This window comes from Trichechus manatus, unplaced genomic scaffold, assembly GCF_000243295.1.
Source record: "Trichechus manatus latirostris isolate Lorelei unplaced genomic scaffold, TriManLat1.0 scaffold00045, whole genome shotgun sequence".
NCBI classification, from domain to species: Eukaryota; Metazoa; Chordata; class Mammalia; order Sirenia; family Trichechidae; genus Trichechus; species Trichechus manatus.
The window spans coordinates 6613024-6640269 of NW_004443981.1; the positions used below are offsets into that span (position 1 = coordinate 6613024).

The 27246-nt window shown below is 44.1% G+C and overlaps 1 protein-coding gene across 2 annotated transcripts; it reads right to left on the reverse strand.

The window, feature by feature from the left end:
- DDX24 (DEAD-box helicase 24) lies at positions 1–26049 on the reverse strand. 2 transcript variants are annotated; one of them, XM_023731756.1, is made up of 9 exons: positions 25966–26049; positions 22845–23564; positions 13703–14236; positions 10319–10472; positions 9517–10032; positions 7200–7275; positions 4786–4974; positions 2101–2230; positions 1–647 (listed from the first exon to the last, which is right to left on the reverse strand). In XM_023731756.1, exons 2-9 carry the CDS (start codon positions 23557–23559, stop codon positions 385–387), a joined length of 2577 nt encoding a protein of 858 aa, XP_023587524.1. In that variant the 5' UTR covers positions 23560–23564; positions 25966–26049; the 3' UTR covers positions 1–384. The 2 variants fall into 2 exon arrangements, with proteins under 2 accessions (XP_023587524.1, XP_023587525.1); XM_023731757.1 differs by lacking the exon at positions 2101–2230 and having other exon boundaries at positions 450–647.
- Positions 26050–27246: the final 1197 nt, after the last annotated feature.

Genomic DNA, 27246 nt, shown 5'->3' on the forward strand with positions numbered 1-27246 from the left:
ACCACGGCACTGTGCTCGCCCACCCAGAGGGCCTAGCACCACACTGGCCCAGAGAACCCAGTTATCAATGGGACACAGCTGCACCACTGCCCATCTGCTGGCTACAAATTCAGGATGACACGCCAGTTGTGACCACTGTTTTTAATTTAGGAAATCAAGGTGAACATATACGAAGCCTATAGCACTGAAGTACAGAATTCTTACTCCCAAACAACACAAATCTGTGGGAGGTCTCTCCTGCTGTGCAGAAAGGGTGGAGAACAGGGAGACTTCTGTAACTGGACCTGACACAGAGTAAAAGAAAAGGGTGGGGAGGAAGGTTTCACATAAAAGCAGAGAACAGATACCACTGTGCTGTCCCCAACACACTCTGCCCGGGGGCAGTTAATCTGCACTTGTACTTGGCTGTGGCTGCTGCTGCTCTTTTAGCTTCTTCTTCTTCTTTTTCTTCTGTTTGGAGATGCAGCTCAAAGCAGACTTGCCATTTCCTGGAGCAGACACGACGATGGGCTTGCCAGACTGAGTCGGATACTTGGTTTTCAGATCATCTTTAAACAACGGCTGGGAGAGTAAATGGCGCAGCTCCTTCTTCAAGACTTTCATCTGTTTTTGCCTCCGACGCTCTTCTTGCTCATCAGCTTTTCCTCCTTGAAACACAATACAAAACAAATGCTATTTACTGTGTTCTTAGAAACACTGTTTCCTTGGATGGATAGTACTTGTGATTAAAATGTTTTAGAACTCCTTTGGGGAGGCAGGGCACAAAAGTCCTCAGCAGAAGTTAGTGTTGGCTTGACAACAACTGTAAATGGCTCACTTCTAACACGGTTTAGGAGGGATCCTCAGGGCCATCCTGCCATTTACTCACAAGAACCCTCTAAGATAGTAACTATCTTCATTTTGCAGATGAGGAAACTGAGGCTTAGAGATGTCATCTGTGTAAGATCAAACAGACTAGAAGCCAAGTCTCCCAGCTCAAAGGTCAGTGTTCTTCCGACCACTCCCCACTGCTGCCTTGGTTTGGTGACTGGACAGCTACAACCCCTCAGAAGAGTGAACAGTCCCTGTGCAGACCAACCCTCCTGACACGGCACCACCAGAGCTGACCACACACGCAGAGGTGGCAGAGTCCCAAGCCTGAGCTACCAGGAGGACCAGCTCACTGCCGACAGCCCCAGGGCTCTGGTTGCTGGCAAGCGCGCTGGGCAGGCAGCAGTCAGTATGCCCTCTGGATGTCTGAGATGCCAGCACCTTAACTGAGCTGCTCGCTTGGGGGGACGGAGAGACTACTGGACATAACTGGGACGTCCTCAGTTCCAGCTGTGGTTCTACCACTTCTTAGATGCGTGAGCCTTCCTAGAGCAAAGACCATGCAAATTCATCCCAGAATCCTTAGCACCTGGCCCAGGGACAGACCGGGGAGGGGGGGGGGGCTCAGGAACTGCCTGGTGGTGGCGCTGTTTTCCTGCACAAATCACTCTTCTTCCTTAAGCCTCCAGTTCCCATGTGTAAAAGGACAATGAGGCCTGCTCTGTTTATGCCCTGAGACTGTGGAGAAGATCTGACTACAGGCTGTGCTCTCTGTCAATCTGGATGGCAGGTGTAGGTGTAGCGGTAACAATAATGGTGATAAATAGTAACTTAAAATGTACCAAATACTTCCTATTTGCCAGGCACTGGCCTAAGCACTTTACAAGTGTTGAGTCAAACAATCTTCACAACAACCCCGAGGTAGGTACTGTATATACTCCATTTTACAGATGAGGGAACTGGGGTGTAACAGAGAGGTTAAGTAACTTGACCTGATCACACAGCCAGTTACACGAATGGGCCAGCATTCAAACACAGGCTGTCTAGCCCCAGAGCCTGACTACCTTCATCACTGCACTCCACGCTGAACTCCAGACAGAGAAATAAGTAAGACGGGGAACAAAAGCTGGGGGGCGTTAGGCTCGTCTGAGCCTTGGGCCTGTCAGCAAAGAAGTAAAGGGTGTTTGACAGAACCAGCCGTAGTGGGGGTGGTTCCAACTAGACAAAAGTTGAAGGAGAAAAAAAAGCTGAGTGTTACCTTCCTCAAGTCCCACCTGCCTAAGACCTTACCCTTATACATTCCTTCTTCCAGCTCTATCTCCAGGGCAGCCGCTGCCTGCTCAATCCAAGAGTTGTGTAGACAAGCCTGGAAGTTCCGATACTCAGCTTTCTCAATCTGTCGAGCTAAACAGATTCGCTCCTGGGGGAAAGCAACAGAAGGTGTTCATCCGGAAGGGGGTTCAGGCTTCTGGGAAGCACAGTCCCATGTAAATCATGTTTTAAAAAGCTCAGTGGTCACCGAGGGGGGTTCAGTCCCATCGCCATGCATTTGTTTTGTTGTTGCTGTTGTTAGGTGCCATCGAGCCGATACTCACTCACAGTGACCCCATGTGACAGGGTAAAACTGCCCCATAGGGTTTTCTAGGCTATACTCTCTATAGATGCAGAGCGCCAGGTCTTCCTCCAGTGGAGCTGCTGGGTGGGTTCAAACGGCCGCCCTTTCAGTTAGCGGCAAAGCATTTAACCACGGCGCCACCAAGGCTCCTTGCGTTTGTTTTAGTTTCTGATAAAAACCCAGACGGCAATCACCCCCCGTGGGCACACGCCCTCACAAAGGCCAGCTTTCCAAACAGGAAACCTGAACGGCCCCACCCCCTGGAAACCTGTCTCAGTCTATCAACCTACAGGTGTCCAAAAACAAACAACAGAAAACCCAATGCCATCGAGTCAATTCCAACTGCTAGCGACCCCACAGAACAAAGGAGAACAGCCCCATAGGGTTTCTAAGGGGCAGCTCCACAGGTGTCCAAGGCAAACTCCTTTCCCAGACACCACAGAACTTCCAAGAGTTTATGGGTCCTGGAAGGTTTGTGGCATTCAGCCACGTTTGGCTGTTCTCCTGAACGTGCTCAAAGCACATAAGACTTCTCATCAGATGCCCTGTCATTTCCTAGCTGTGAGGCCTGACACAAGTCACTTTACTTCTCTGCACCTAACTCAACTGAAAAGGGGGGACAACAACAATCATACATGGGGTTGTTCTAAAGATTGTCTTCATGCTCACAAAGACCTGGCATATGGCAGGCCTTCAGCAAATGGCAGCTCACTTTCTAGAGCAGGCACCCCCCTGCTGAAAACCACTCACACCGGCCTCTCATCACACTTGCAATAAAATCCACCCCCTGCACAACCAGGTTCTGACTGAGCTCACCATCCTTATTTCTCCTCCTCTCCCCCTTGCTCACTTTGCCACTTGCTGGTCCCTCTGCCTGTGTGACAGGCATCCCAACATACACCCCAACTCCTTCTCAGGCTTAGATCTCAGCTTAACAATCGCCTTGTCTAGGGAGCCTGCCTCATGACTCCATCCAAGTAGCTTCCTCCTTGTTCTCCATGATGCCCCTCCGCTGGTGTCCTAACAATTACCGCAATGTGTAACGGTGCATTTACACGAGGTACCCATACTTTCTGCTTGTGGCTGGTTCTCTTCTCCTGAACCAGACTTACTTACTCTCTTCTAGTAAGCAATGGAGCTGAATTTCAAGAAACAGGCCAATCAAAAAGGATTTTTCTGCTCTCTTGGTTCTCTGCCAAAAACAATACTTATTTAGCTAGCACTGGTGTCAGTTTGTGGGATTTCTTCAATCTGAGCAGCCCCACAGGCCCCACACTCACTTTTGTGAGGAAAAGACAAAGGGGAAAGGTGTTCAGCCCTTCTGCCACCTCCCTGGAAGCCCAATGGTGGGATGTGGTAAGGGCCACTCTTCTGAGGTGCTGGGGAGGAATGCACACTGAGCAAGGCCTGCTGAGTTCCTGTAATTGATGCTGAATCGTAAGCTGGCATAAATGTGGACAGACAGCTTTCTTCAGGAATAATGCAAACACTGCCAGCTTTGTGTACATCACCTTCTAAGCAAGGTACTGGCAGATGCTAGGGTCATTTACACAGTGTGCTTCCTGAGGAAAAAAATCTGAAATCTCTTTAGGGAGGGAAAAAAAAATCAGTTGTATAGTAACCATTAGATCTCAGGCCTACGAAAAGGAACTGATCAAGTCTCCAGGAAAGCCCAGTGCCTAGCATGACGTCTGGCATGTTACAGGAACTCAACAAACGTCTGTTGAATGAATGAATAAAACTAACTCTCTAGGAAATGGCTGAACCAGGTTGGCTACTGTACCTCTGCTCTGACCTCTGACGTCTACTGCCAGCTCGTGGAGTGACCTTAAACTGCCATAACCTGTCCACGCCTCACTATGCCGCTCTATGAACTGAGGGGGCTGGCTGGACAAGACCCTCTCTCTGGTCCCTTACAGCTCTCGAACTCTGTAAGCCCCACAAGTACCAGGACTATGTCTGTCTGGGTCACTACTGTATCCCCAGCATCTAACAGAGCAGCTGGCATACAGCAGGTACTTCATAAATATTAGCTGAAGGAACAAACAGGAGCACTCTGCATCATTAAACCTGGAGGGGCACCCAGATTTCCCACTGTTGTCAAAACAGCCACCGGAGCTGGCTCCCACAGTTGAGCTGAGATCCTGAACACTCCAACAGCCCAGAGTGAGGGAACACTTCTCAGCTACACACCTTTGCTGGCTCACCTGTTCTGTCTTCTCCCAATCCCTCTTTATAAATCTCCCTGCTCAGCTGTTGGAAGAACCATTCCTTAGTTTCCAAGGGTTACGCTGCCAGAGCTCACAGCGAGGTGCTCTGGAGGGAGCTGCAGCGCCCCCCGATTAACAGCGGGGTTTTACCTTGACTGTGTCCATGTACTTTGTCTGCACAGGGAACACTGGGATGTCCTCATCTTTCTTGAGGGTTTTGTAAATCTTCTTAAAGTTGATCACATCCTCAGGCCCGATCAGCATCAGGCTGAGGCCTTCGTTGGTAGCACGAGCAGTTCGACCACTTCGGTGAACATAAATCTCCGAGGTGCGAGGGACCTGCCAAAGGAGGAACTGGGAGGTCAACGCACGGCTACTGCCCAACACTGCTCTTCCCCTTAGGGCTGCATCCCATCACTGGACTGCCGCCCTCCAGCCAGGCAGGCAGAATCTGCTCTAGCATCGTGGACCAATCCAGACCTGCTACCTCAGTCCCACATTCAAACTGCTCCCAGGTTAGCCCATCCACTGGGCAGGCTCTGCCCTCCCATGCCCCCTACCCTGGTTCAGGCCCTCATGACCACTCAACTGGGAAACTGCAGTCACTTCTTTTTGGTCTCTAGTTCTCCCCACTTCCCTGCCGCAGTTCCAAACTACCAGTGTCATCTTCCTGAGTCACCGCTCTGACCATACTACCCCCTCTACTAGAGAAACCCCACTGGTTCTTCATGAGCTCCGCGTAGGTGACTGAGGACAGTAATCCGAACCAACGTTTCCTGAGTGATTACAATGTGCCAGACAATTCTAAGCACTCTGCATACGTGCATTATTCCCATCTACTCTGCACAACAATATGACGTACTATTTTACAGACCAGGAAACTAAAACACAGAGAAGGTGAGCAACTTCTCCTAGGTTACCCAACTAAGTGGTGGAACCAGGATTCGAACTGAAGCACTCCAGCTTCAGAGACCATGCTAACCACTGAGCACAATGCCTCTGCTACAAAGGATGACAGGGGATGCTGATAACTCCTATCTCCTCCCATTCCCATATCGCTAACCAAACACAGGTCTTCTCCACTGAGACGAGACAACATCTCACTATCCTTTTTCTTTTCAACACAGTGCCCTAAGCAGCCACTAAGAAATACTCATAATGGTGCTAAAAATGAGATTTATGTGCCATTCTTCACCTCTGGGACAAAGGCCCAACTCTTCAGCCTGCCACGCAGGGCCTTCAATGACCTGCACCCAGCCTCGGCAACTATTCCCCTCCCAACACAGCCCTCTTCTCACGCAAAGCCAGCTGTCCCCAAACACTGCCCACTTCCACAGCCTGGCTCACCATGCTCTGTCCTCCTTTCCTCTCCACATGTCCAGATCCTCTTCACCCTTAAACACCAAGCATCTTTTAGAAAGCACTTTCCAACCTCCCAAACTAGAAGTTATTTCTCTCCCATGACATTTTATAACTTTCTAATATCTTTCACCTTAAATTCCAGCTGTGGGCATCTCACCTCCTCTACTGGATGGGATACTTGTTGGGGGCTGGGACTACAGAATCATCTTGTACATCTCGAGACCTCCCACAAAGACTGATCCAGCCCCTTCTCCAAAAAATGAGGAAGAGTAAAGCTTTGCTAAACTGAACTGGCACCCTAAAAGATTCTAAGAAAGCAGAAAGGACTAAGGGGGCGAAATAACAATCTTGTGACAATAGCTCTCATTTAGTAAGCATTCACACTGTGCTGGATGCTTCACCCGCACTGGCTCCTTATAATTCTCATGATAACCCCATGGGGTACAGGCAGCATTATTCCTCTCAATTTACAAACAGTGACACTGAAACCAGAGATGTTAAATGATTTACCCAAAGCTATATAGCTACAAAGTAGCAGACCGGGGGTTCAAACCCTGGCAGTCTGGATCAGGAGCCCATACTCATGACCACCACTCTGTGCTGATATTTACTAGGAGTGTGCACTGATATGAACACTACTATCAACAGCAGCTAACATTTAGTGACAAGGTGCCAGGCGACTTTCTAAGCTCTTTACACGTATGAACTGATTTCAGTCTAATAACAACCCTAAGAAGTAGGTACATAATTACTCCACTTGACAACTGAGAAAACTGAGGTACAGAGAAACACAATAACTTGCTCCAGGCTGCACAGGTGGGATTTGTGGTGGCCCTCTTCATCACCACACTGCTACTTCTCTACACTACTTTATACACTTAACTTACACCTATTTCACGGAAGAAACTAAGACTTTAAAAGAGACGGGTTATAACTACCTGCTCCCAAGTCAAAGACAGGGGCTATCTGAGTCTCAGACAACGCCAAGAGATTTCTGAGACTGTATCTTACCATTTACGAACCTCAGTGTTCCAAGAGTGGGAGCAGCTGGGTACTAGATGTCACTGGTATTGTCTGTTGTGCAAGGCCTTGGGACCAACAATCCCTCCTCCCTTTCCTTCTCCCACCACCTCTCCTTTGCTTTAAATGAAACTCCTTGATTCAATGCTGAGAGATGTCTACAAATTTTCAGATTTCCCTACCTGATAATGGATGACATGCTGGACTTCAGGAATATCCAGACCCCGGGCTGCCACATCTGTTGCCAGGAGAACACAGCTGTGGTATAGAAAGTTCATTAATAATTGCGACTAACAACCATCATTAATCAAACTCTTTCCACCTGCTGAGCACTGTAAACACTCTATGAGATAATACTATTATCTCCCTTTACAGATAAAGAAACAGGGGCTCAGAGATTAACTTGCCCAAGGTACATACATGGCTATTAAACTGCAGAGCCAGGATCCAAACCTAGGTCTGACTGACCACAACCAACATGGCGCCCTCTGCAATACTACAAGCCCACCTCAAGTGAACTACGTAAGGCCATTATGTACTGAGTCGGTGATCGCATCTCCCATCACCCTCCTACTTAACACCCCTCCAGCTACAGACTTGCTTGCTATTCCTCAAATGCACCAAGCATACTCTTCCGTCGAAGCCTCTTCCCTCAGACTCATTCCCTTACTTTCTTCAGCTCTCTGCTCAGATTTCACCTTACCAGAGAAGCTCCTCATCACATGCCACAGTCTCCTTTGCCATCTCCTGTCAACTTTACTTCTTAGCACTTAGCACCACTTGATATACTACACATTTACTTTTAAATTTATTATTTCCCTCCATTAGAATGTAAGCTCCATGACAGCAAGGACTTAGCATTATTCACTGTTATGTTATCAGCAGCTAGAACAGTGTCTGGTTCATAATAAACACTCGATAAATGTGTTGGGTGGTATTTCTTAATGTGTGGTTTGAGAGTCAACAGCACTTGAGATGTGTCTTAAAACTTAAGATTCTGGGCCCTTCAGGGTCCCTACTCCCTGTATCTGAGGTAGGACTGGAGAATGTGATGCCAACTAAAAGGTACAAAACATTAAACCACTGCTCTATGTCAGAGGTCAGCAAACTTTTTCTGTAAAGGACCGGAGGGTATTTTCAGCTTTGTGGGCCATACAGTCTCTGTCGCAATTACTCAACTCTGCCAAGCCCTGCTCTAAACTAATCTCAGTAAACCACTCAAAATGCCTACCAACATTCAAAGGGAGGTACCCAGACACTTGATCTAGAAATTAATAACCCCATGACGACAAAATACTGTGGGCAAACGCCAATTTATAGACTGTCTCAACTTTCCAGGCCTTCATCTTGACAAGCTGCACCCTGCTTCCTGAGGTGGGACAGAGCATGGGTTTCGGGGTCTGACTTCTCTGAAGCCCAGCTCTGACACTTCTAGGCTGAGAAACCTTGGGCAAGCTGATTAGCATCTCTAGACCTCATTTTCTTTGTCTATAAAATGAGAATAATGATAATGATCATCATGATAAATGGCCGTAGTAAGAACAGTAATTATCAAAGCTAACATTTAACAACCACATACTATATACCAAAACCAAACCAAACCCGCTGCCATCTAGTCGATTCCAACTCACAACAACCCTGTAAGAGAGAGTAGAACTGCCCCATAGGGTTTCCAAGAAGCAATTGGTGGATTCAAACTGCTGACCTATTGGTTAGCAGCTGTAGCTCTCAACCACTGCACTACCAGGGCTCCAGCTACTATTCTAAACACCTTCTATGCATGAATTCACAATCAGTTAATCCTCATAAGAGGATTAAATAATAGAGGTACCTTCTATTATTATCCCAATTTTACAGATGAGAAATCTGAGGCACAGAGAGGTTAAGTAACTTGACCAGCTAGGAAGTGATGGAGCCAGGATTTGATCTCAGGCCACTGATCAGAGATCAGTCACAGGGTCTGTGCTATTAACCATGAATCTATTCTTCTTCTTCTCAAGGATGTTAGAAGTGACTGAATGTGACAATGTAGTTTAAGTGCCAGCATAGGATTTATTCTATTTTACTTGTTCAACAATAATAGGTATTGTGGTGTAGACTGTTAACACACTTGGCTGCTTACTGAAAGGGGTTGGTAGTTTGAGTCACCCAGGGCCACCTCTGAAGAAAGGCGTGGTGATCTACTTCCAAAAAAATTAGCCATTAAAAACCCTGTGGAGTACAGTTCTACTCTGACACACATGGGGTCACCATGAGTCGAAGTCAACTCTATGGCAACTAGTGGTGGTGGTAGTAATCATTATTATGGAAATTTCTGTTGGGCATTACCAGCAACCAAATGCAAAATGAGGGTGAGCCTGCCTAATGCAGTGCTAAAAAGGCTACTTTCTACCAACAAGGCCCTCATGATAGAAAGTCGCCTCCCACCATCTCCCCACCATCCTGGCCCCCTTGGCCTAGTAGTTAGGGGCTGGGCCTCTAGGGACAGGCCTGACTTACTCTTTCAGACGGGCAAACTGCTCCAGGTTTCTGAGCCTCTGTTTCTGGTGCATGCAGGCATGTAGGGTCAACGGCATGATATCCAGGACTTTGAGAAGCCCAGAAAGGCGTTTGATGCAGGAAATGCTGTTGGCAAACACTAAAGTGCGGCCTGGATATTGCATCAGGAAGTAGTACAAGTAGAGGTCCTTCTCATCAGTTTCACAATGGATCTTGGTCTCTGTCAGCGTCTCCACTGTGGCCTCATTCCTTGTGAGGTCGATGACCTTGGGCTTGCCCCTCATGCCAATCTTCTGCATGAGGAGGTCAAGCTTGGCAGTTTTGTCCATTTTCTTGGTGTGCTTCTTATGAAGGATTCGAGTGGGAGCCTGATGTACCAGGGTCAGTGTGGCAGAAAAAACAAGTGTCTGTCTCTCTGGGTTGTACTGAGCATCGCTAAGCATCTCCAGTAGCTGGGAGAGCTCAGCAAAGTGGCCTTTCTCAACCATCCGGTCGGCCTCATCCACTACCAGGCACCTGCAGATCCAAACAGACTCACATAATCTAGCTAGCAGCAGGTCAGGAGTCGCCTACAGCACACACCTCTCTCACCTACCCCACTCGGCCCCCCAGCACACATGCACACACCCCACCAGTGCCTCAGTTAATCTCTCTCACTCATGCTTGGTTTTCCAAGGCCAAGGTCTCCTGGTATCCCATCACGGCACTGTGACAGTGACAAGGCACTACACACACTACCATGTCACCTCAGACCCACTTGAGACCAGAGGGTAAGAAGGAAAGGAGAAGTTCCATCTCTCACCTGAGCTGCCGAAGGTGACTCAAATGAGGGTGCTTTTCCTTAACCAGCTCCCACAGCCGGCCTGGAGTGGCAATCACAATCTCAGGCTGGCGGTTCAGCATCCTTTGCTGTTTCTGCGTGGACATTCCACCAACCAAAATAGCAGTTTTAATTCCTACGGCACACAAAAGATAAAGGGCACTGTTCCTCAGTCAAGCTGCTTATTTTAATTTTTTAAGTATTTTATTGTATTTGCAGGGAAGGTTTACACAGCAGTTTAGGTTCTCACTCAACAATTTCTATACAAGTTATTCAGTGACTTGGTTACATTCTTCACAATACATGAATATTCGCATAATTTCTGTTGTGATTGTTCTGTTTCTCTGTCCCCTTTCATTCTCATCTTTGTTTTAAAGTAATTGTTGACCGTTTGGTCTCATATGGGTGATTTTATTGACTACACAAAGGCATTCGACCGCGTGGATGATAACAAATTACGGATAACAGTGTGAAGAATGGCAATTCCAGAACACTTAATTGTGCTTATGTGGAACCTGTACATAGATGAAGAGGCAGCTGTTCAACAGAACCAGAGGATACTGCATAGTTTAAAGTCAGGAAAGGTGTGCATAAAGGTTGTACCCTTGCACCATATTTGTTCAGTTTGTAAGCTGAGCAAATAATTCGAGAAGCTGGACTATAAGAAGACGACTAGGGCATCAGAATAGGAGGAAGACTCATTAAAAACCAGCATTATGCAGATGACACAACCTTGCTTGCTGAAAAGTGAAGAGGACTTGAAGCACTTACTGATGAAGATCAAAGACCACAGCCTTCAGTGTGGACTACACCTCAACATAATAAGAAAACAAAAATCTTCACAACTGGACCAATAAGCAACATCATGCAAGGATTTCATTTGACTTGGATCCCCAATCAACACCCATGGAAGCAGCAGTCAAGAGATCAAATGACTTATTGCATTAGGTCAATGTGCTGCGAAAGACCTCTTTAAAGTGTTAAAAAGCAAAGATGTCACTTTAAGGACTAAGGTGCACCTGACCCAAGACATGGTATTTTCAATCGCCTCATAAGCATGCGAAAACTGGACAACGAATAAGGAAGACCGAAGAGGAGTTAATGCATTTGAATTATGGTGTTGGAGAATACCGAATATACCATGTGTCATAGACTGAATCGTGTCCCCCCAAAATATATGCCAACTTGGCTAGGCTATGATTCCCAGGATTGTGTGGTTGTCTTCCATGTTGTGATCTGATATAATTATCCTCCATTTTGTGATGTTTTATAAATCCTAACCTCTATATGTTAATGAGACAGGATCAGTGTGGGGTGTATCTTGAGTCACAGCCTTACAAGAGGGTAAGACTCGAGTCATACCCTTACTCAAGTCACACTCTTGCTCAAGTCACACTTTTTATTTTACAAGAGATAAAAGGAGAGAGAAGTGAGCACAGAAGAGAGGGACCTCACCACCACCAAGAAAGAAGAGCCAGAAGAGGAGTGCATCCTTTGGACCCAGGGTTCCTGCACTGAGTATCTCCTAGACCCAGAGAAAGATTAATGCCAAGACACATGGAGCTCTCCGAGGAATGCTGGCCTACAGATGTTGAAAGGAGACAGGGACCTTCCCTCAGAGCCGACAGAGAGAGAATACCTTCCCCTAGAGCTGGTGCCCCAAATTCAGACTTCTAGCCTCCTAAACTGTGAGAGACTAAACTTCCGTTTGTTAAAGCCATCCACTTGTGGCATGTCTGCTATAACAGCACTAGATAACTAAAACACCATGGACTGCCAGAACAAACAAATCTGTCTTGGAAGAAATACAGCCAGAATGCTCCTTAGAAGGGAGGATGGCGAGACTTCACCTCACGTACTTTAGATATGTTACCAGGAGGGACCAGTCCCTGGAGAAGGACATCATGCTTGGTAAAGTAGAGGATCAGTGAAAAACGGAAGACCCTCAATGGGATGGACTGACAGAGTGGCTGCAACAATAGGTTCAAACATAGCAACGATTATGAGGATGGTGAAGGACGGGGCAGTGTTTCGTTCTGTTGTACACTGGGTCGCTAGGAGTTGGAACTGATTCAACAGCACCTAGTAACAACAACAGGTGATTTTAAAAAGGAGCATAGTACTTACAGGTAATATTCATTATTTTTACAGCCAGTTTGTTATCTGGCTACAAGGTGACCTCAGGGGTTAGTTTCAGTTCAAGGTTTAAAGAGTATCTTAGGGCAACAGTCTCAGGGGAGTCCTCCCGTCTCAACCAGTCTAGTAGGTCTGTTTTTCTTTTCTTTTTTGAGGACTTTAAGGTTCTGTTCCACATTCTTCTCCCATTCTATCAGGGTCCGTCTATCGTGGACCTGATTAGAATGGTCAGTAGTGGTAGTCGGGCACCATCTAGTTCTTTGCTGCCTATTTTCTAACACGGCTGGCAAAAGAGCCCCCAGATCTGCAGTCACCAGTATGGCTCCCTCTCCAGGAGAGTGCTAAAGAGCCAGCCTGGTTGGACTGTTGATGCCACTCCCAGAGGGCTTACCAAGCCTTCTATGCTCTGGGCCCTGTCTACTTCCCCAACTTCATTTCTTTTTACTTCTCCCCTCCAACCAGAACAGAAGGTCTGGATTTGAACCCGCATATGCTTGCCTCCAAAGCCCTGGATAAATTGAGCAGTGGTGCACCACAATGCTGGCAATGATGGTACTGGCAGCTGTGTGACACAACTCTCCTAGAAAGCCCTTCCCATTCCCCAGAACTAGAATGAATCTGAATCTCCTCTTGTGCTCGTTCTCCTCTCTCATAGCATCCAGTGTGGGAAGGAACACATAGGATTAGGCAGGTAAAACGCTTGCACACATTAAGAGCTCAATAACAACTGCTGTTTTTATTATAAAAACAAAATTTCCACTGTGCAGCTCCTGCAAAAAAGGGATTCCTTCAGAGAATTAAGTTGTAATGCCCTAAGGCAGGAACTGCCAAATTTTCTTAAAGAGTCAAATAGCAAACATTTTTGGCTTTGCAGGCCAGACGGTTTCTGTTACAACTACTAACTCTACTCAAGTCTGATCTTGCAGTGCAAAAGCAACCATAGAAAATACATAAACAAATGTAAAATTTTATTTACAAAAACAGGCAGTTTGCCACCCCTGCCCTAAGCACCCATTGTATCCAATTAATTAACTAATGTTCTATGCATCCAGAATGGCACTAGCTATCTATCTTTGGAGAATTGAGAAAATAGTCACTCGAATATTTTCTCTAGGACTTAGACTAGAGACAGTCTCTCCTACAGGACAGGAGTCACAGTTCATTAATCTCTGCTACCCTAGCATCTAGGATGCCCTCAGGAAACATTTATTAAATGGAACTAAACCTCACCTGTAAACCTGGCCACAGCATCAATGTGCTGTTTGACCTGGACAGCCAGCTCTCGAGTGGGAGTCAGAACCAGTCCAAGTAGAGGACGCTTTGGATGTTCTTTACAGGTGGCAATTCTGCCATTTGGCTCTTGTTTTAACTTTTCAGTCTGCTCTTCATTGAGCTTTTCTTCTTTGTCCTCATTCTGTTTGGAGATAGGCTCCTCCTTGATCAGGGAAGAAGGTCCTTCACCAGCATCATCATCACAGAGCAGCAGCACCTGGTCTGAGACAGTAGCTCCGGTCTTTGCTTTGGCCTTGCAGGGTGGTGCTCCAGCCTTAGCTTCAGCCTCACTGGACACTGCTTTACTCTCAATTCCGGTCTCATCAAGCAATGTTCCAGACTCAGTTCCAGCCTTGTTTGGTGATCCAGTCTCAGCTTTGGCCTCTCCAGGTGGCACTCTAGTATTACTTGGAGTTGGGGCAGGCTTCTTCTTTTGCCACTGCAGCACTGCATGAATCATCGGAATGGCAAAGGCAAGAGTTTTTCCACTTCCTTAGAAGTAAAAAAAAAAAAAAAAGTGAATCAACAGATGCACATACTTTTATCTAGGTTTTGCAAAGAGGTAGAGACCCTGAAATAGCCAAGTGCCACCCTAGCTCCTCTGCCTTACACAGGTTCCCCCCGCCCCAGCACCGCAACTGTAATTAGGGTCCTGGCAAAAAGTCTGGCCAACCCATATGCAGCCTACAGACCGGCACTGAGGTGTGAGATCACCAATGATGAGTTAAAGATAAATGCCTGGGCAAAGAAACCATAAAGAGATAAAGGGAATGTTTTCTGTGTTTTTGTTTTTGTTGTTAAAGAGTAACAGCATATTTGGGGGTAAGGTGGGAATCTACACAATAAACACTTTCTCAAAACATTTATGAAAGGAAAAATTCAGTTTGGAATTTTATTTGTATGTTACTCATTTGTTTCTTTGTAAAACTATGTCAGAATATTGACAAGCCATATAAAAGGTGGGAAAACCAAAACCAAACCCAGACATAGCCAGTTAATTCCAACTCATGGTTACAGAGTAGAACTGCTCCACAGAGTATTCTTGGCTGTACACCTCAACATAAAGAAAACAAAAATCCTCACAACTGGACCAGTAAACATCATCACAATAAAGGGAGAAAGGACTGAAGTTGTCAAGGATTTCATTTTACCTGGATCCACAATCAACATTAATGGAAGCAGCAGTCAAGAAATCAAATGACATATTGCACTGGGCAAATCTGCTGCAAAAGACCTCTTTAAAGTGTTAAAAAGCAAAGATGTTACTTTGAGGACTAAGGTGCGCTTGATCCAAGCCATCGTATTTTCAATCATCTCATATGCCTGCGAAAGCTGGACAATAAATTGGGAAGACTGAAGAACTGACGCCTTTGAATTATGGTGTTGGCAAAGAATATTGAATATACTATGGACTGCCAGAAGAACAAATCGGTCTTGGAAAAAGTACGACCAGAATGCTCCTTAGAAGCAAGGATGGCGAGACTTGGTCTAACATACTTTGGACACGTTATAAGGAGGTACCAGTCCCTAGAGAAGGACATCATGCTTGGTAAAATAGAGGGTCAACGAAAAAGAGGAAGACCCTCAACAAGATGGACTGACACAGTGGCTGCAACGATGGACTCAAGCATAGCAAGGATTGTAAGGATGGCACAAGATGGGGTAGTGTTTCATTCTGTTGTACGCAGGGTTGCTATGAATCAGAACTGACTTGACAGCACCTAACAACAACAACCTTTATGGAAGCAGATCTCCAGGCCTTTCTTCCATGGTGCTGCTAGGTTGGTTTGAACTGCCAGCCTTTAGGTTAGTAGTTAAGTATGAACCATTTGTGCCACCCAGGGACATTTGAAAGGTAGGTGAAGGGAATAAAACTATCTTTTTTGGTGAGGAAAGAGAGAGTAAAAGGAAATTTTCTTAGGTTTTCAGAAAATTTTAAAACAGCACTACGTACTCTGCCTATGTTTGAAATTTACAAACTGGCCTTTGAATGTATACATACGCAGTCCAAATTCACATCGTCTGAGTGGTCAAAACAAGCAACCAAACCAAACCCCTCAAACTGAGAATTTAAAGTAGTTCCAAAGTGATAATGCCCTAAGAAGAAGAAAATAAATGCTCTCTGGAGTAAGAAATCTTTGTCATGGCCTTAAAGGATTCTCACAAATAATTTTCAAAAGAAAAGCAGCAGCTCTCAGTGAAAAAAATTAATTACACAAGGAAAACAGGTACAGTAAGCAAGAACAAAAAGAAAAAGAGCAAAAAAAGATCCAGAATACAACCTAACCATGTTTACAATTAAAAACATAAAGACAAATTTGAGAACATTTGCAAGGAACTGAAATCAATAAAGAATGACCAAGCAGATTTTAAAAACCACCAAACAGAAGTCTAAAAAAAAGAAAAAAAATTCAAAGTTTCCTAGTAGATTAAAACAGCTAGAGAAAATTAGTAATGAACGATAATATTAAGAAATTATTCAAATGCAGCACAAAATAGGAAACATGCAAACGAGGTTAAGACACAGAGTGAGAAAGTTTACCAAATCTAATCTGAATGCTATTCAATCTAATAGAATTCCAAGAAGTAAAGGGACAAAATGGTTTAACTTCAGGGGTAAATATTCTTTTTGTTATTATTTAAACTTCTTTAAAAAATAATTGGCTGCTTAAAGCAAAAAAAATATTTTTAATGTATTTTGGGGTTTCTAACATATCTAAAAGCAACCCCTGGTGGCACAGTGGTTAAAATCTCAGCTGCTAACGGAAAGGTTGGGGTTGGAACCCACCCAGTGGCTCCATGGAAGAAAGACCTGGTGATCTGCCTCCATAAAGATTACAGCCAAGAAAACCCTATAGAGTAGTTCTACTCTGTCACATGGGATCGCTATGAGTCAGAATCAACTCTACAGCACCTAACACCACCACCACCACCATACATAAAAATAAAATATGCACAAAAAGCACAAAGGCCAAGGAGCAGAGAAATGAAAGCAAACCCTTGTAAGATTCTTGTATTATACATGAACCAAAAAAAAAAAAAAAAACCAAACCCATTGCCATCGAGTCAATTCCGACCCATAGGGTTTCCATTATACATGAAGTAGTATAATATCAAGGAGCCCTGGTATCGCAAATGGTTAAGTGTTAACCAAAAGGTTGGCAGTCCGAACTCACCCAGTGGCTTCTCAGGAGAAAGACCTGGTGATCTGCTTCCATAAAGATTACAGCAAAGAAACACCATACTCAGGAGACATCTACGTCAACTGGCACAACACAGTTCATATAAACAAAGTTCTACATCCTACTCTGGTGAGTAGCATCTGGGTCTTGCAAGTGGCCATCTAAGATACAACTATTTGTTTCTTACCATCTGGAGCAAAAGAGAATTAAGATAATCAAAGACCCAAAGGAGCAATTAGTCCAAAGGACTAACGGACCACATGAAACACAGCCTACACAACCCCGAGACCAGAAGAACAAGATGATGCCCTCTGCCGCTACCGACTGCTCTGACTGGATCACAACAAAGGGTATCAGACAAAGCGGGAGAAAAACTGCAGAACAAAAAACCAAATTCACAAAAAAGACCACACTTACTGGTCTGATAGAGACTGGAGGAACCCCAGAGACTATGGCTCCAAGATACCCTTCAGAGCTGGAAGTGAAGCCATTACCAGAGATCACCCATTAGCCAAACCACAGACAGGCCCATAAAATAAACTACACCTGAGAGGAATGCATCCCGTAGAACAACCTATTATACGAGATCAAAAGGGCGACATTAGCCCAAAAGAAGGATGAGAAGGCAGGAAGGGGTAGCAATTCAGGAGGAAAGGAAACGGGAAACCTAGGACATAAATGAGGGTAGGGCAGGCACATTGTGGGGAAGGGAACCAATGTCATGGAACACTTTCTGTATACACACTATTGAATGGGAAACTAATGTGCTATGTAAGCTTTCACCTAATGCACAATAAAATAAACAAATAAAAAAGATTACAGCCAAGAAAACCCTATGAGGCAGTTCTACTCTGTCACATGGGGTCACTATGAGTCGAAATCAACTTGACAGTACCTAACAACAACACTGTAGTATCACTTGAAAGCAGACTACAATAAATTAAAGATGCATACTGTGATCCCCAAAGCAACCACTAACAGTACACAACAGAGAGATAACTAATAAGACAACAAAAGAGATAAAATAATGGTATGGTGCAAAAAGAAAAAAAAAAAACCTCAATCCAAAAGAAGGCAGAGAAAGGGAAAAGGGTGCGAAGGAGAGATGGAACAAGTAACAAGATAAGAGATTTAAATCTAATCATTATCAATAATCACCTCAATTAAAAGGCAGAGAATGTCAGATTCAATAGCAAGATCCAGTTATATACTGCCTACAAGAAGCTCACTTCAAACATAAAAACACAAATAAGTCCAAAGTAAGAATATGCAAAAGACAGTATGCTAATATTAATCAAAATAAAGCTGAAATGGCTACACTAATAATTCACATTAGATTTTAGAACAAAGAATACTGTCAGAGATAAAGAGTGTCATTTGATAACGAGAGTCAATTCATTTAGAGGGTATTAACAATTGTAAACGTTTATGCATCTAATAATAGAGCTTCAGAATCAATGAAACCAAAACTGACAGGACTGTAAGTAGAGAACGAGCACTCAAGAAAAAATAACCTGAATATCTCTATTAAAGGAATTCAATCTGTAGTTAAAACCTTCCTCCGAAGAAAAGTACAGACCCAGATAAATATGAATTCAAACACTTAAAGAAGAAATGCCAGCTCCAGATAAACTCTTCCAGAAAACGGAAGAGGAGAAAATACTTCATGAATCATTCTGAGGCCAGTATTGCTCTGTTCCAAAACCAAAGACATCATAAGAAAACTACAGACCAATACCCTAGGAACATAAATGCAAAAATTCTCAACAAAATTTTAGCAAACTGAATCCAATAATATATAAACAAAGTAATATATTGTGGCCAAGTTAGATTTATTCCAGGAATACAAAGTTAATTTCATTATTTGAAAGTCAATGTAATTCACCATTATCAACAGACTAAAAATGAAAAATCACATATCTCAACAGATGCAGAAAAAGCACTTGAAAAAAATCCAACATCCATTCCTGATTTAAAAAACAAACCTCTCAGTAAACTAGAAATAGAACTTTCTCAATCTGATAAAGAATATCTGTGAAAAACCTATCATACTTAATGGTGAGAGACTGAATGTTTTCCCTCTAAAGATCAGGAACAAGGCAATGATATCCACTCTACCATTTCTATTCTAAATTGTACTGAAGGTTTTAGCCAATGCAACAAGACAAGAAAAATAAATAAAAGGTATCCAGATTGGATGATATGACTGTCTTTGTAAAAATTCCTATGGAATCTTCAAAAAACCATTAAAACTAAGTTGCAGGATACAAGATCAATATATAAAAATCCTTCATATTTCTATTTATTAGCAACAATCAAACATAGAAAATTTAAGATTACCATTTACAATAGCATCAAAAATATGAAATACTCTGGATAAACCTAACAAAAGATATGCAAAACTTGAACACTAAAACTATGTTACCGTAATCAAGACAGTGGAGTATTGGTGTAAAGAGAACAGAGATTTCATAAATAAACCCAGACATATATGGTACTGAGTTTCAACAAAGATACTAAGGCAATTCAGCAGAGAAAGGATATTTTTCAACAAATGGTGCTGGAATAATGAGATATCCATATGCAAAAAAAAAAAAAAGAACTTTAATCCATACTTTTCACCATGGACAAAATTAACTCAATAAGGATCACAGACTGAGAAACAGAACCTAAAACCACTACGGGAAAAAAACTTCTAGAACGAAACAGGAGGAAATCTTTGTGACCTTGGGTTAGGCAAAGGGTTGTTAGATAAGACACCAAAAGCAAGATCCATGAAGAAAAAGCTGCTAATTTGAACTTCATCAAAATAATGAACTTCTGCTCTATGAAAAACTGTCAGGAAAATGAAAAGACAAATCACAGACTTGGAGGAAAAAACTGTGAATCACGTACTGATAAAGAAGTTGGAGTCCCTGGGTAGTGCAAATGGTAAGCGCTTAACTACTAGCCAAAAAGTTGGCAGTTAAAACCCACCCGGACACTCCTCAGGAGTCAGGCCTGGGATCTGCTTCCAAAAGGTCACAGCCTTGAAAATCCTATGGAGCAGTTCTACTCTGCACACATGGAGTCACTATCAGTTGGACTCAACTCGATGACAACTAACAACAACAAATCCAGAATATATATTAACTCTCAAAACTCAGTATAAGAAAACAAACAACCCAATTAAAAATGGGCAAAAGAATGGAACACACACTTCACCAAAGAAATATAGATAATAAGCTAGTGAAAAGATGCACAATATCAACCAAACCCATTGTTGTCAAATTGATTCTGATTCATGGCAACTCCATGTGTTACAGAGTCGAGTTCCATAAGGTTTTCTTGACTATAATCTTCACAGAAGCAGAGTGCCAGGCCTTTCTTCCATGCTGCCGCTGTGTGGGTTTGAACTGCCAATCTTTCAGTTAGTAGTCAAGAGTAAACCATCTGTACCACCTAGGGACCTTCATTAGTCACTAGGGAAATGCAAATTAAGACCACAAGAAAATAACACTAAAATTTAAAAAGCCTAACCATAAAATTAAAGACTGGTCACACCAAGTGTTATTAGCAAGGATACAGACCAACTCTAACTCTCGTAACTCCTGGAGTCATGGTTAAATGGTATAATCACTTTGGAAAACTCCTAAAATGTTAAACACACACTTATATGGCCCAGCCATTTCCCATCTAGGTATTTACCCAACAGAAGTTAAAGTATATGTCCATACAAAGACTTGTACACCAATATTTATAACAGCTTTTATTTTTAATAGCCAAAAACACATCACAAATGGCCACCAACAGGTAAGTAGATACACAAATCCCCAAAATGTGATATATCCATACAATGGAACACTACCCATCAATAAAAAGAAACCAACGATTGCTACTTAACAATAACATGGTTGAATCTCAAAACATGCTGAGTGAAGAGCCGCAAGACCCACCCACCCTCTCCCCCCATGTAAGTATATACTATATGATTCAATTTATATAAAATTCTAGAAAATCCATAGCGATAGAAAGCCTATCAGTGGTTGCCTGAGTATGGGCAAGGAGAGGTGGCAGAGGAGGGAGGGATTACTAAGCGGCCCAAGGAGCCCTTTGGGAGTGATGAATACGTTCATTATCGTGTGGACAGCGGTTTGTCTACAGCCCCAAATGCATGGCCTGTCCCAATTCTTTCCAAATGTTAGACCTGCAGATTCACAGCATTCCATGGGGGACAAGCCAGACAGGAGCTGCAGTATGAATCCAAATGCCAAGCTCCAATAGCAGTGGCTCACACAGACTTCGCCTCTGCCTTCCAGAGACCTACTTCCAGGCCTGTGCACATACCAAAGCAGTGTAGCAAAATGCTTAAGTGCACACAGACCTGGCCTAGAATCCAGACACTGAGAATTTCTGTGTGATTTCCATCCTCTGTAATGTCAAGTTTCCTCATCTTTAAGATGGAACAATAATAGTATCTACTGACCCCAAGTCGTAACTGACTCCACAGCAACTGGTTCTCACCTTAGTGTGGCTGACAGGATTGAGCTCATCAGTATACAGTACTTAAGGCAATGCATGACACATTTTAAGTGCTCAGTAAATGTCTAAGTTATTTTTATTACCTCCATTCCCCTCTCCTGGGGTATCCTCACTCCTCCATCTATGTGACTCTCATACAGGACCTCACCCCAAGATTTCTGATCATCCTTTCAGAAGTCCAAGGCACAAAGTGTCTAGATGGTCTAATGCTACACTATACAATATAGTAGCTAGTAGCCAAGCGTGGCTATTGAGCACTTGAAATGTGTTTAGTCTAAACTGAGATGTGCTGTAAGCTTAAAATATACATATAATATACATATAATTATATATAATATACATATAATAATAATATAATTTTACATTAACTACATATTGAAATGGTATTTTTTATATACTTGGTGAAATAGTTCAAACTATTTTTCACCTGTTTGTTTATACTTTTTTCTACTGTGGCTCCTAGGTGGCTCAGTGGTTAAGAGCTCAGCTGCTAATCAAAAGGTCAGCAGTTCGAATCCACCAGCCACTCCCTGGAAACCCTATGAGACAGTTCTACTCTGTCCTACAGGGTCACTGTGAGTCAGAATCAACTCGACGACAATGGGTTTTTGGTTTGGTTTAGGAAGTTTAAAATTACCTACATGTTTCACATTATATATTTCCATTGGATAATGCCGGTCTAGTTAGACTAACAGTTCCAGGCAGCACAAGCTCCACCCCTAGTCAGTAGTCTCATCTATCTCGTCAGGCAACTTATCATTTCTTCACAAAGTCTTAGCTATCCCAGGGAATGAAGGAACCTTAAAAACTGCCTAATCCTAATAGCCACCTCATGCTTAAATCTGCCTACAAAATCCACCCAATGGTTCTCCACTATACACAGAAATACTTCCAATGACAAGAAACTCACCAACTCCCAAAGCAACCCTTTTTATCTTTCGAGAACTCTTAAGAATTAGAAAGTTCTTCCTCATAATGATGAAGATCTACCTCCCCAGAGGGCTGATGTTACCCCTACCTTCCTCCTTGGGATCATTCAAAAAAGACTCAAGAAAAGGAAAAACTATCATTTGCAGACCACTTACAATGTACCAAGTACTGTGTAAACTTTAGTTTACTGTAGCATTTAACCCTCACAGCCACTCAAGAAGTAGGTACTAGTGTTATCTCCATTTTACAACAGGCCTGTAGTCTTAGAGAGATAGTGATCTGCCTTGGGTACCAGTCAGAAAGTGGTGGATTCCAACAGAGCTGGTGGATTTCTAAACACCTTCATTCAACATTGCCTTTGTGGCTATGTTTCCAACATTTCCCTCTCTCCTGGTCATCCAGCCTGTTAGCAGTTACAGGCATAATCCAGAAGCAATCCTGCCCTGGCCAGACAGGGAAGCACCTACCTGTCTCAGCAGCCCCAAGGATGTCCAGTTTGTCACGGATGGCAGGTGCCAAGGTTAGCGCTTGGATTGGTGTGGGTGCAGAAAAGCCTAGAAAGCTGAGTGCTCGGAGTACCGCCTTGGGCACAAACAGGTCCTTCCAAGCTGACACATCAGCCTTCTGGTCATGCATTTCGGGCATCCATGTTTTCGCCTTTCTGGGCACCTTCGGAGTAGTGCCCTGGGAAGGCTCCAATTTTTTTTTCCCTTTCTTTTTCTTCTTTTTTGGAACAGTGTGGGCCTGGCTTCCTGATGCTATCTCTTCCACCTCTGGCTCAGGACAAATGGAGCCATCTTCCTGAAGCCCTAGCTCAGCATCTTTTACCTCGAATTCTTTCTGGGCACTGGCACCTTCAGTTTCCACATCTTTACTCTTCTTCAACATGACTTTTTTCTTTGGGGAGCTGGCCTCTCCTTCCTCCTCTCCTTCTGAAACAGCTTGTGCCTTTCTCTTCTTGGGCTCTTCCTTTGAGAAGAGGCTGGAGGGATTCTTGGCAGGGGAGACCAACTGGTAATCTGTCAGTTCCTCAAAGCACACTAAGTCATCCATCTGTCCATCTGCAAACATGTTGGGGTCAATCTTCACCTGCTTCCATTTTCCCACAACTTTGATTCCCTTCATCTGAAATTTGTGACACGTTGGTGGCTTTGGCCTTGATTTTGTCTCCTTCAACTTCATGGTTGCTGAAAATGAGAGAAACATTCTATTAGGTTGGCAACTGAGAAGTATGGCGTTCTGAGGCAATATATGACACAAATGAGGACACAAGATGGTCTAACATTGATACTCCCTGCTAGAGAATATCGAAGAGGGGAAGAAATACACCCACCAAAAACCAAACCAAACCCACTGTCGTTCAGTCAATTCTGACTCACAGTGACTCTATAGCAGATGAATGCATATATGTGAACGTGAAGGCACGTGTGACTACATGTGCGTGCACGTATAGGTATACCTGTAGGCACATGTATATACACGTTTGTGTGTGCTGCATATATTCATATATATAATAAAGCACATAGGGAACACAGTTACAGAGACTTCCTAGGCATATTCAAACACCTCATGGGATTGGTTTACTGGGTTTGAAGGCTCAGGACTATAGTCTCATAGCACAACTCAGTCAACTGGCATAACAGTTCATAAAGATAATGTTCTACATTCTAATTTAGTGAGTAGCGTCTAGGATCTTGAAAGCTTATGAGTGGCCATTTAAGATACAATTATCGGTCTCTACCTGTCTAGAGCAAAAGAGAATGAAGGAAAACAAAGACTCAAAGAAAGAAAGTAGGCCACACGACTAACAGCCCACATGAACCACAGCCTCTTCTAGCCTGAGACCAGAAGAATTAGATGGTGCCCAACTACCACTACCAACTGTTCTGACCTGGGATAGAACAGAAGGTCCCAGATAGAACAGAGAAAAATATAGAACAAAAGTCAAATTCCTAAAAAAGCCAGACCTACTGGACTCATAAGACTAGCAGAACCTCCAAGACTATCGCCCAAAGATACCCTTTGAACTTGGAACTGAAGCTACTCGCCGAGGTCACCTTTCAGCCACATAATAGATTGCCTTATAAAATAAACAATATCACCTGTAAGTAATGTACTTCCTTAAACAATCAACTATATGAGACCAAATGGTCAAGATTTACCGAAAAGCAAAGATGAGAAGGCAAGGGGGGGGGTGGGGAAGCTAGATCAATGGAAACACAGCAAACAGAACGGATATAATAAGAATGCCTACACACTGTGAAAATTGTAACCAATGTCAAGTAACGATCTGTATAAAAATTGTTAACTGGGAACCTAATTTTTGCTGTCTAAACTTTCACCTAAAACACAACAAAATATTTTTAAAAAAAGAAAAACTACACCCACAGAAGAGACAGCTTGGTCTGGAACAGTGGAGACATGGGAGATAGAGCAAAGACACATGAGCTAAACCTGGTTTAGATTCCAGATCCAACACGTAACTGCTTGTGGGATCTTGGACAGTTCTACTTACTTCTCTCTGAACCTCACCGTTCTCATCTTTAAAAGGGGAGAGGACTAATAATACGTAAGTCACAAAATGTTTTACGGAAGTAAATGAAACATTATGCGAAGCATGGAGGGTAAAGCCTGCCACACATTAGCCCTTGTGAAGGCAAAATAAAAATGTGGGGTTTGGGGTGGGGGGATTTGGGTCAGATAAAGGGGCAAGTTTTCTTAAAAGCGCACCGGAGCATTTTTCCTTTTCAAGCCTCACCCCAAGCAAACAGATGCCTGTTCCACCATTTTGGCATTTGCCAAAATGGCTTAAAATCCATCCAGCTTTTTCAGTATATTTTAAATGATTTAAAGACCATTTAGGCACAAGTCGTTTGGGCAGAACTTAACTCAAGTCCTCCCTTTTCAGAAAGGCCAAGAAACACAGCATATGGTGTGGAAAAGGTCAACCTAGGTTCAAACCCGGACCCACCACTTGTCAGCTCTGGGCCTCTGGTGGATGGGCTCATATCTGTAAGCCTCAGTTTCCTCGTCTGTAAAAGGAGGGTGACGAGGGTATTTGTCTCACTGGATCGTTAGGAGAATATAAAAAAGTGACGCATGTCAAAAACCGCTTAGCATGGCGTCTGACACGAAATAAGCGAGTAAGCACGAATGGAAAGTTTCGCCCACCACGCAAGCTACGTCATGTTCACAAATAATCGGGGTTCAACGATAAGGAGGGGGCGGCTGTCATTCAAATTCGGGGCGAGGACGCGGAGTGCAAACTGCAGAGCATCAGGGTCCCTCCTCGCGGCGCCAGACTGCGCCCGGCTCCGTGCCTGGCGCTCTCCCCTCGTCTCAGGCACGAACGACCGCACAAAGCCGAGAAGCCGAGAATGCCAAGCCTTTACGCACGAGGAAGGGCCCTGGGTGCGGGGAAGGACCCGGGAAAGATACGCAGCTTGGCTGCGCGGCCTGAGGCGGCGGCCGCCCACTCAGGATCCAGGGAACCTAGCGGCCCGGAGAGGCCCACGATGGGAGCGCCGGAGCCCGCCCCCAACTCCACTCTGGCGCCGACCCCAGTCCCGCTCCAGCCCCGGTATTCACCGTGTGGCGACGCCGCCGAGGAATCCTCAGACCCAGCCAACTGCCTCAGAAAACGCCGCGGCCACCCCTTAGGGGAAGCGTCGCCTGCAGTTCCGGGGCGGGGTCTCCACTCACGTATGCGAGCGCACTGCGAAAGGAAGTTCCTCCCCAACTCTAAACGCCGCAACCTGATTCGCTGCTGCGCGGGGTCTCAGGCTTCTGGTAAGCCGGCCTGGAGAGCCGGAGCTGACGGCGGTTTTCCCTTCCTGGGTTTAAAAAGCCGGCGGAGTTCGGTGTGCCCCGTCCGAAAGGGCTCTGCGTCAGAAATACATGGGAACGCAAGTGCTCTTGTATTATTGGGCTAGTTTTCATGTGTCCAAGAGCAAACGGGAAACTTAAAAATCGAAGTAATGAGTTTTATTGAAGGTATAAAAACGTTTCGAATCCGGGAAAACGAGAGTCCATGACATGAACTAAGCGCTCCACCGGAGGGAATTTTTCGCAGAGTTTAAATACTGTACTAGGGTAAAATCTTTTTATATTACAGCAAGAAGAAAGATTCCGCATATGTTCTAAGAAGCAAAAGTGGGAAACGTGCAAACATGCTGCCAGAGCCAAGTCTGCCCAAGTTCAAGGAATGTAACAGAATCAGTATACGCTGACATTACAAATGGGTAAAATCATTAAAAGCTTCACCTTTTCACAAATTGGCTAAAAACTGCTAAATGACCGTGATTCTACGTTTTGAATTTTCTTTCTTAATAATCATTGGGACAAGCTTCAGTAAAACTCCAGAGTCTTCATCGGCCCAACAAACTTTGGGTGTTAGGTGCTCGCTAGTGGGTTCTGACTCATGGTCACCATATGTACAACAGAACGAAACACGACCCTGTCCTGCTTCATCCTGACAATCATTGCCATGTCCAAAGTATGTAAGACATAGTCTCACCACGCTTGCTTCTAAGGAGCACTCTGGTTGTACTTCTTCCGAGACACACCTGTTTGTTCTTTTGGCACTCCATGATATATTCAGTATTCTTCGCCAACACCACAATTCAAAGGCATCGATTCTTCTTTGGCCTTCCTTATTCACTGTCCAGCTTTCGCATGTATATGACACGATTGAAAATATTATGGCTTGGGTCAGGTGCACCTTAGCATTCAAGGTGACATCTTTGCTTTTCAGCATCTTTGTAGGGCTGCGGTGAGCATTAAATGAGATGACCTGTGGACGCTCTTGGCACAGGCTCATGGTTAGCGTCTCCCCCACAGTCTTCTAGATGAATTGAAAGCTGTGCTCTG